We start from the raw sequence: 11,000 nt of genomic DNA on the forward strand, positions 1-11,000 counted from the left end.
TATTTCAAGTTTTCCAGTCATTTGCTTCACGTACTTCATCAGATGCACTGGGGACACGCATTTCAATAGTCAACAGTGGCTTCCTTCCACTACTTCTGAACTAAAAATCTAGAATGGTATAAAAATAACAAACACAGGCTGAAATCAAATGAACGAATGAGTCATTTCACTTTACTGCAGATGATCGAGTGGCCATATTTTATGATTAAACTGTCTCCTTTGCTCATCTCCTGGATTGGCTTTTACTGCCCAGATCCTTCCATCAGATATCAGAAGTTCAAAACTGTCCTTTAAATATTCAGGTATTGCAGAATACTGGTATGCTATTTTACATAACAGAGAATTAGGTGTTCCCTTTTAACACAGAGACGCACGCCATGAAGAACACAAGTCATGCCCAGCATTGGAAATCAATATAATTTATTGCACAGCAGATGATAGAAAAATAAGTCTTCAAAATGGCGGCTGTTGAAATTCACTTAATGATAAATGAATGACTAATCGTTATGCTTAAATACTTACAAATCCTTAAATATACCATAAGGAACCGTACACAGTGATGTGCTTTAGACAGAATGGAAGAGGAAAGAGGGTCGAAAGAGGACAGTATCCGATTCTAATCGATGTGCTTGAAAAGGGATCACATGGGCCAAATCCTAATTACTTTCGAGTTCTTTGTCCTCATTCTCACGTGTCAATAGTCCTTCAAGACCAGATCAGCAAGGACAGAGAAATAGGACATTTCAGATTAGATTTTTTGGACATAACTGAAAATGTGCACCATCGTGGGACCATGGATTAGACTGGGGAAGTGCACCATGGAGAGGTTGCAATGTTGCACACCATCTAAATAAATACTAAAACATTATCAGAGACCATGCTGGAGGCCCTGTGCATCCTTACATTCAATTTCAGTACTTTCAGTTTTCCTGTCAAGCTCATTACACAACTTGTCACTTACCTTTTTCAGATGGATGAAAGCTTCCATAGAATAGCTTATGTACAAGATCAATTAAATAGCAGCAGGTAAGGGTTACATTATACCAGTCCTACTCCTCTATTTGGAGAAAGGAAGTGACTAAACAAAAGGGAAAAGCCATGTGTAAGGTCTTACACAAAAGTGAGTTTAGTCACAGTTTAGCACCCTGTGGGGGGTTGTTTGTGGAGGTAGGTTATATGAAAGTTCCTGTATACACCCGACACCTTACCTTCTACAGATGTTTGACCTCCAAACACCTCAACACCATTGACATTGTTCTAAGCTACTCGCTTGACCACTGGTGAGGATGCTCCCCACCCCCCCCCCCCCTTCAATTCATATTTGGTTGTAAAAGGACACAAACCATTTCAATTAAACAATTTGTAACTGTCAATCATGTATTTGAGCAAGAATTATTCCACTATCAATTCGTAAAGATAGTCAACTAAAAAATAAATGAAATGAAAAATCGACGGGATCAGAGGTCGAACATTTATTTAAGCGGCCAAATGACAACAGCGGCGGATCAAGACATTTGTTCATGTATTTCTTCTAATAAAAACAAGTCAGATTTGTCCTTATAGGCGTAGATTTCTCAATTATTTTATCTTGGATTACATCCATTTTATACAAAAACAAAAAGGACTTGTAACTCTACGGACAGCGAGTGATTCATATGCATACTGTCAAATAGATATACAGGCTGTGACTCCGGAGGTGCAACAATTTTTCGGTGGTTATCTTTTTATTTAGTCGTCAAGTCGATGAATCGGTCGTATCGGGTTTCGTTTCGGAGACAATGCTTTATCCTATGATGCTGCACCGAACGTGGCAAGGCCTTCAGATGAGATGAGCTTGGTCAGCTGATGCAGTGTGCATGGTTAGTCAGTCAGCTAGTTTGCACACAACAAACACCCCAACCTTTGAATTGTGGTGAATGACAAAAACCTGAGTGAGAGGGATTTTAGGGGACTAAAATCCTCAGGAAGAAAATAAAAATGTCTTAGAGAAAAGTGTATCAGGACTTGACAACAAAATAAATGTGATAGACAAGTATGATATACATAACTTACCACTGATAATTACATATCAATTTCCCTTCAAACTGTCTCTAAAAAAGCAGAAATAGTTTTAGTCAGTGCCATCCACTCAATGTAGGGAGGGATTCCCCAATAGGTGGCCCGTAATGATTTTATTTGCCGATTTAGGAAATATGTAAATAAGTATTACTACGCATAAAGAGGTATATGTGAGGTATATGTGATCATATTCCAATGTAATCAAGGTTTGAAATTATTCTGTTTTTGTCAAATATGATCTGTTTTGGATATTTGAGGTCAATTTTCAGTGAACAAATTATCTATAACTATGTTCCGGCTTTCCAACCCTCCGCTGAAAAAAAATCTGCCCACGGCTGAATGTAATTGGGGACCCCTGATATAGGGCCTACTACACAAAACTTAATTCCTATACTACATTAAAAAAATCCTAAACTCCTTCAAAAATTCAAAATATGACATTAATATTAACAAACATTCAAAGACACAAGCCTACCACCTCAAGTCTAAAAATCTGGCAACAATGAAACACTAATATAAAACGCATTCATATACTGCTGATATGGCTGGTGATTATTCATGATCAACAAAAACTAGTCAAAATCAATAAGTGTGCTGCTTGACTTGACAAGTAAGCTTTATGAATGAACAGTATTGTTTCCATTACCCGTTTTTCTATATAATATACAATTGCACCCAGCTTAAGAAAAACTGCGCACTCATTGCCAACATACTCATACACGGCATCTTCCACCTAAATAAAATTTTAAAAAGTGCCCTTAGTAGCCCCTACCAAAACCATTGGAGTACTTCTCCTCAAAGTAATCATCCTTATCAAAGCCTGAGCCCAGAGCATAGCACATAGAGGAAGGAGGGGGCACAGAGCTGCCACCAACAAAATCTCGCCCGGCACCCCTTCGGGCATAGCTGGCAGAGGAAGGTGGGGGTGGAGACCAGCTAGCCAGGGGGCTGCGCTCCCGGTAATAACGGGAAGTAAGGGGGGGAGAAAGTGGCCGCTGAGGGAGTGGGGGAAGCCGTCGCTCATAAGGATCCTGCTCATAGTAACGTGAGGAGGAAGAGTATGGGTCATGGCGGACATGCCTCTCATATAGGTCACACTCGTAGTAGGCCCTAGGAGGGGGTGGGGGAAGGGGAGGAGGAGGGGGATAGCGACCACGAGGTGCGTAGTAGTCACCGTGTGGAGCTCGAGGGGGGAGGTAGTGAGGAGCGTGGTGTGGGTGAGGTGGATAGTGGTGAGGTGGGGGAGGGTAGTCATCCCCTCTGCCATTTCTGGCTTGATTGTTGCGGGAGATGGATACAAAGATCTTTTGGCCCTCCATTTTAGAGTGGTTTAACTTGGAAATGGCCTCATAGGCCTCATTTTCTCTCTGCATGTGCACAAAGGCAAAGTTCTTCACAATGTCACACTCTACCACCTTACCAAACGGTTGGAAGAGCTCTCTTATCTTAGCAGCTGTGGTCCCCTCAGGGACATTCCCTACGTAGATCTTGGTGGCATTGCGGACCTTCGTAGTGGCAAACTCCACAGTGATGGGCGCCCCATTCAGCTCATGCTTATGGAGTTCTGCCACTGCCTTCTGGGCTTCCTCCTCCTCATTCATGTGCACAAAGCCATAGTTTTTCAGAATGTCACAGTCTGACACCTGACCGTATTTCTCAAATAGAGTACGCAGTTCTGGTTCTGTGGTTGAGGAATTCACGTTTCCAACAAATATCTTCACCATTTTAGTATGGTAGCTAACAACACACAGTCTTGACTTAGCTGTTGCAGAGAAAGGTGTGTATCAAGTGTAAATGAGGATTCCTGGAGGACTCTTCTTCAGCACTCAAACGGTGACAGAGCAGCTTCTTCAGTCTCTAAAACCAAAATTAAGAGGAGTTAGATAGATATTAAGATCTCATTAGAAACGTTATAGTAAATTGGAGTGCTGGGGGTTTTCTCTGGCATACTCTTGGCTCTTAGGGGTTAACATTAGCTAGCTTGTTAGCTAGAAGCTTGGTGCAGCCAGGCTAGGGTCGGAGCTGACTAGTATATTTGCTAGTACATTAGCTAGCTGACTGATAGCGAGTTACACAAGGACTTACCAAATACCTTAGTAGATGTAGACTACTGTAGCTAGAAGAATAGTTTTTCTAGTGTATGTAAGGTTAGCGAGCGAGCTAGATGGCCAACTAGCTAACAGAAAAGCTGCCAGCAGCAGGCTAGCTAGCAAGCTAACAACGTTATAGTAATGTTAGATATGTTTAACCGTTAGTAACGAACTACATCAAGCTAACGTTACCTAGCTACCTTTTGAGGTTGTACAAACCAAGTCACTTTTGTTTAGTCTATTTCTGTACAAATGAACTTTAATCTCACCTTGCCAGTTAGGTTACGTAGCTAGCTATGTAACGTTACCTTCCTTGTACTTTGACGGCTTCTCAACAGCCCCCACATCAGTTTCCACTAGATAACACAGCCACAAGGTCACAATGGTCTATATCGACAACGTTTATGAAAATACAAACATGATTTGGGGAATTTAATTTAAGGTTAGGCATAAGGTTAGCAGTGGGGTAAGGGTTAGGTTTCCAATAATATTTTAATAAAATCAATTGTAGAAATAGGCGGGGTTTATGACTTTGTGACTGTGGTAACTAGTTACTACACCGCACTGACAGCAAACGGCGTGAGTCAGGCAGCAAGCCAGCTGGCTAACTGAAGAAGGAAGAGGAGTTTGTCGTGCAGCTGCTTACCAATACCAAATATATTCTAATATAATATATCTGTGCCAATACAGTCTATAGTGGCTTCCTTCCCGTAGGAGATTCTCCTCGTCTTTCTTCTTTGGTGCGGTTTATCGGCGGTTGGCATCCAACGTTATGGTGCCTTACCGCCAGCTACTGGACTGGAGTGTGGGCCATAGACATGTAGAACGTAAATACTACCTGCCAGCCCTGTTGCTCTTAAAAAAGATACAATGTTTGAGACTATATCTAATGACGTTCAATATCAATATCCTCTTTAAACGAATTTCCTGTATCCCTTCTCCCACATACTACATCTCATCCTCTCTCTTTCCCTCTGTTACTGCCCACACTGTAGCAATACATGCTCCATGGTCTCTGTTTCCTGGCAATAATCACACTTTCCTGTTGGATGCTTTCCTATCACATTTATTCAACTGGCTGTGTCCCACCCGCAATCTTGTAAAAATAGCCTCATCTCTTCTGTCCTTTGCTGTCCCTTCCAGGCTGTATCACAACCGGCCATGTTTGGGAGTCCCATAAGGAGGCGCACAATTGGCCCAGCGTCGTCTGAATTTGGCCGGGGTAGGTCGTCATTGTAAATAAGAATTTGTTCTTAACTGACATGCCTAGTTAAATAAAGGTTAAATAAAATAAAAAATATTTTGCCATTCTCCCCGACTTTCCTCTGTACTTTAAATAAATGCCTGCCCTTAGTATCTCTATTCCACTGCTCCTGCCATCTATGCACCATCACTGTCCATATCAGGCTTTTTGCCTCTTCCTTGCTCATTGAAACTACAACATCAACACCCCCACTACTAAGTGCTTGTTCAGCCAGTACATCAACTGCCTCATTCCGCTCCACTCTCACATGGGCTGGGACCAAAGTAAATCCTTTCTGTATACACATTTGTCTAATCCTGCCATGGGTTTGTAGCACCTAATAAGGCAGGTCTTGTCTGCTATGTGAGCTTAAGGACTGGAGACTCATTAACACTGCACGTGAATCAGAGCAAATAACTACTCTGTTTGGCTTGACTTCCTCCACCCACTGCAAGGCCAACACTATTTCCTCCGTCCTTGACACAGAAACCGATGAGTGGTATTCTTCTTTGGTATCATGGCATTTGCACATTTTGTTTGTGCATGCCACCACCTACTGTAATGGGAGTGTGTGCTCAATCAAGTTACATTTTGTGATACCCCCCAAAATAATTTCACCACCAACTAACCCTACACTTATATACCACTATTTCATCTTCTTTTTACACCACATTCCACTACTTTGAGCCGAATTAATCCTACACCAGGGTGACGGCCTGGGAGGACGGGACTCTTTGTTAAACACACCTTGTAAGTCTTTTGCAGTAAAACCTCTACACACAACACCCCATAATGACAAAGCAAAAACTGGTTTTTAGAAAAAAAAATCAAATGTATAAAAAATAAATTGAATAAACTTATTTACATAAGTATTCAGACCCTTTGCTATGAGACTCAAAATTGAGCTCAGGTGCATCCTGTTTCCGTTGACAATTCTTGAGATGTTTCTACAACTTGGAGTCCACCTGTGGAAAAATTCTATTGATTGGACATGATTTGGAAAGGCACACACCTGTCCTTATAAGGTCCCACAGTTGACAGTGCATGTCAGAGCAAAAACCAAGCCATGAGGTTGAAGGAATTGTTCGTAGCTCCGAGACAGGATTGTGTCAAGGCACTGATCTGGGGAAGGGTACCAAAACATTTCTGCAGCATTGAAGGTCCCCAAGAACACAGTGGTCGACATCATTCTTAAATGGAAGAAGTTTGGAACCAACGCGACTCTTCCTAGAGCTGGCCGCCTGGCCAAACAGAACAGGGCCTTGGTCAGGGAAGTGACCAAGAACTCGATGGACACTATGACAGAGTTCCAGAAGGACAACCATCTCTGCAGCACTCCACCAATCAGGCCTTTATGGTAGAGTGGCCAGATGGAAGCCACTCCTCAGTAAAAGTCACATGACAGCCCGCTTAGAGTTTGCCAAAAGGCACCTGAAGTACTCAGACCACGAGAAACAAGATTCTCTGGTCTAATGAAACCAAGATTGAACTCTTTGGCCTGAATGCCAAGCGTCACGTCTGGAAGAAATCTGGCACCATCTCTACTGTGGAGTATGGTGGTGGCAGCATCATGCTGCGGGGATATTCTTCAGCGGCAGGGACTGGGAGACTAGTCAGGATCAAGGGAAAGATGAACGGAGCAAAGTACAGAGATGAAAACCTGCTCCAGAGCGCTCAGGACCTCAGTCTGGGGCAAAGGTTCCCCCTCCAACAGGACAACGACCCTAAGCACACAGTCAAGACAACGCAGAAGTGGCTTCGGGACAAGTGTCTGAATGTCCTTGAGGGCCCAGCGTGAGCCCGGACTTGAACCCGATCAAACATCTCTGGAGAGACTTGAAAATAGCTGTGCAGCGATACTCCCCATCCAATCTGACAGAGCTTGAGAGGATCTGCAGAGAATGGGAGAAACTTACCAAATACAGGTGTGCCAAGCTTGTATCTTCATACCCAAGAAGACACTAGGCTGTAATCGCAATCAAAGGTGCTTCAACAAAGTACTGAGTAAAGGGTTTGCTAAAATTTCTAAAAGCCTATTTTGCTTTGTCATTTTGGGGTATTGTGTGTAGATTGATCTGGGAAAAACAATTTAATCAATTTTAGAATAAGGCTGTAACATAAAATGTGGAAAAAGTCAAGGGGTCTGAATACTTTCCGAATGCATTTGTATATTTTTCTATGATTTACATTCAATTTCTGCGGTAGTTTCCATTTTTTTATTTGACCTTAATTTAACTAGGCAAGTCAGTTAAGAACAAATTCTTATTTTCAATGGCGGCCTAGGAACAGTGGGTTAACTGTCTTGTTCAGGGGCAGAACGACAGATCTTTACCTTGTCAGCTCTGGTATTCGATCTAACAACCTTTTGGTTACTGGCCCAACGCCCGGCACAAAAGCGCTCACGGGATAACTGACATACACTAACATAACTTTGTCAGGTGAAGACTGCTTCAAAACTAAAACGGAAACAGGAGATGATGCAGCTGTTGAGAACCAAGGGATAACTATTCTAAGGACAAGCGCATATCTGTCTTCAATTACTATACTGCAGAGCTGTTGCGGAAAATAAAATATCAAGATGGGATCAAGATAGAATTGGCAGCCAAAAACATCACATACTCTCTGATGTTCCCTGCAAAGCTACACATCACCCATGAGAGCAAGACCCACATCTTTGATTCAGTGCCTAATGCCAAGTAATTCCTGCGCTCCATTCGGATTACACTACCTTCCAGACCTGAGGACAGGGTCTGAAAAAAATATGCCAACTATGTGGCAAACTGTTGAGTCCAGAAGAAGTGAGAGACAGATGGACCTAAGGCCCAAGAAGTAGCCTAAAACTACCACAGAACATTTTCCAGTCCACATTGAGTGCATGGAATATTTCATCCATGCTGGTCTGTTTACGGGCTCATCCCTTTTTTTGCATCTAGGCTACCCCTATTAAACAAAGTGAAATTGTGTAGTGATAAATATTAGGTCAGATATACTATAATATAGGCCAAAATATGTTTCCACAATTGCCCCACTACTGGGTCTTGTGAGGATCCCCTGGTTTAAAGAACACAGCACCAAGATCTGCAGTCCAGGAATGCGTAATTCTTCCGTGTTCTAATTCACTGTCCAATCTCCTTTCATTTTAGCAGAGACACTTGTTTTTATGTTGATTTTCACGTTGTTTCTATTAGAGGTCGACCGATTATGATTTTTCAATGCCGATACCGATTATTGGAGTACAAAAAAAGCCGATACCGATTAATAAAAAATAAAAATAAAAAATATATATATATCATACACACACACACACATTTTTGTAATAATGACAATTGCAACAATACTGAATGAACAATGAACACTTTTATTTTAACTTAATACATAAATACACACACAGCTCTGAAGTGACAATGATATTGAAGTCTGCTTAGGAGACAAATACTCTCAACTGTTTGAATAAAAATAGAGTTAAAGTTACCTGTGATGAATGTTGAAAACAAAAACTTTAATTTCTATATGCAGGAAATCCTATTTTAATAATGGGCATGGTTAGAATTGACAACCAAAGTGCGAGTCATAATTCCCATGACACCTAGCAAAATCTGAAAAGCGGTTCCTTCATTTATTCCATAGGATATTTTTAGATTCACTTAAAATAAGGTCTGTGCTTCGTGTAGGCTTACATCACCGTGCCAATTTTATAACTGTGTAGATATCCATAGGACAAGGTAACTCTGATCAATATTGGCTAAATATAAGCGAAGATGAAAAAAATTGTAGAGTGGATTTATGAAAATATGTTGACAAACGTTACCTTATCCTAGTGAGATTTACAAGGGTATCAAAACGTCGAGGCGGTTTAAGCCTGCATGAAACACAGACCTTATTTGAAGTAGATCAATACATTCTCTATGGAAGACATGAACGGTAAAATAACGAAGGAACCAATTTCAAATTCAGCCGCAAGTTATTACAGGAATTATAACGCGTCGACTATTTCTCTCTAAACCATATACCTTTGACTAATCCGGAAACTATCACCTCGAAAACAAAACGTTTATTCCGTTCCGTATTTTATCTAACGGGTGGCATCCATGAGTCTAAATATACCTGTTACATTGCACAACCTTCAATGTTGTCATAATTACGTAAAGTTCAGGCAAATTAGTTCGCAGAGCCAGGCGGCCCAAACTGTTGCATATACCCTGACTCTGCGTGCAATGAACGCAAGAGAAATGACACAATTTCACCTGGTTAATATTGCCTGCTAACCTGGATTTCTTTTAGCTAAATATGCAGGTTTAAAAATATATACTTGTGTATTGATTTTAAGAAAGGCATTGATGTTTATGGTTAAGTACACATTGGAGCAATGACAGTAATTGATTGATTGTTTTTTATAAGATAAGTTTAATGCTAGCTAGCAACTTACCTTAGCTTTCTGCATTCGCTAACAGGCAGGCTCCTCGTGGAGTGCAATGTAATCAATGCAAGATTAGATACCCCAAGCTGACAAGGTTAAAAATCTGTCGTTCTGCCCCTAGGCCGTCATTGAAAATAAGAATGTGTTCTTAACTGACTTGCCTAGTTAAATAAAGATTTAAATAAAGGTTTAAAAAAATAAAATTAAAAAATATCGGCAAATCTGTGCCCAAAAATACTGATTTCCGATTGTTATGAAAACTTGAAATCGGCCCCGATTAATCGGTCGACCTCTAGTTTCTATGTGTGTTTATTGCGCTGTGCTTTGTATTGAAACGGAAAACAAAATAGCATTGCTTTCTGCAGTTATGGGTCAAAGGCAAAGGTCAATTCAAATCAAGGTCTGTTGTGATTTACAGGCAGTGGCCAGTTTATTAGGTACACCACCCCGTTCACAGGAATAGTTAGCTCCTACTGACAGTGAGTCACGTGGCCGTGGCTTGCTGTATAAAGGAGGCAGACAGATATTCAGTTACTGTTCGATTGAGCATTAGAAAGGGCAAAATGGGTGACCTAAGAAACTTTGAGCGCGGTATGATTGATCGTCGGTGCCAGGTGCCGTTGTTTAGGTATCTCAGAAAGGGCCGGGCCTCCTGAGCTTTTCACACACACCAGTGCCTAGGGTTTACCAAGAATGGTCCAAAACAATTCTAAAACATCCAGTCAACGGCAGTTCTGTGGGCGAAAACAGCTCGTTGATGAGAGGTCGAAGGAGAATGATAAGAATTGTGCAAGCTTACAGGCAGGTCACTAACAGGCAAAGAACTGCACAGTACTACGAGTTGTGTTCTGGCAATCTCGGAACGCACAACACGTCAGTCCTTGTCACGGATGGGCTATTGCAGCAGACGACCACACCAGATTCCACTCCTATCAGCTAAAAACCAGAAGAAGCAGCTCCAGTGGGCACGCGATCACCAACACTGGACAACTGAGGAGTAGAAAAACATTGCCTCATTCGACTAATCCTGGTTCCTGTTGTGTTATGCTGATAAAATATAAAAATGAAATATCACATTTACATAAGTATTCAGACCCTTACTCAGTACTTTGTTGAAGAACCTTTGGCAGTGATTACATCCGAGTCTTCTTGGGTATGACACTACAAGCTTGGCACACCTGTATTTGGGAGT

The 11,000-nt window shown here is 41.5% G+C and overlaps 1 protein-coding gene across 3 annotated transcripts; it reads right to left on the minus strand.

Moving 5' to 3' along the window:
- Nucleotides 1-1,457: 1,457 nt before the first annotated feature.
- On the minus strand, nucleotides 1,458-4,659 carry LOC129868897 (RNA-binding protein lark-like). Of its 3 annotated transcripts, none has more exons than XM_055943224.1 (2): nucleotides 4,457-4,659; nucleotides 1,458-3,915 (listed from the first exon to the last, which is right to left on the minus strand). In XM_055943224.1, the coding sequence occupies exon 2, from the start codon at nucleotides 3,780-3,782 to the stop codon at nucleotides 2,817-2,819; it is 966 nt and encodes a 321-aa protein (XP_055799199.1). In that variant the 5' UTR covers nucleotides 3,783-3,915; nucleotides 4,457-4,659; the 3' UTR covers nucleotides 1,458-2,816. The 3 variants fall into 3 exon arrangements, with proteins under 3 accessions (XP_055799199.1, XP_055799197.1, XP_055799198.1); XM_055943222.1 differs by having other exon boundaries at nucleotides 4,418-4,659; XM_055943223.1 differs by lacking the exon at nucleotides 4,457-4,659 and adding an exon at nucleotides 4,144-4,406.
- Between the last annotated feature and the right edge of the window lie 6,341 nt (nucleotides 4,660-11,000).

Source organism: Salvelinus fontinalis, chromosome 13 (genome assembly GCF_029448725.1).
Source record: "Salvelinus fontinalis isolate EN_2023a chromosome 13, ASM2944872v1, whole genome shotgun sequence".
Classification (NCBI taxonomy): Eukaryota; Metazoa; Chordata; class Actinopteri; order Salmoniformes; family Salmonidae; genus Salvelinus; species Salvelinus fontinalis.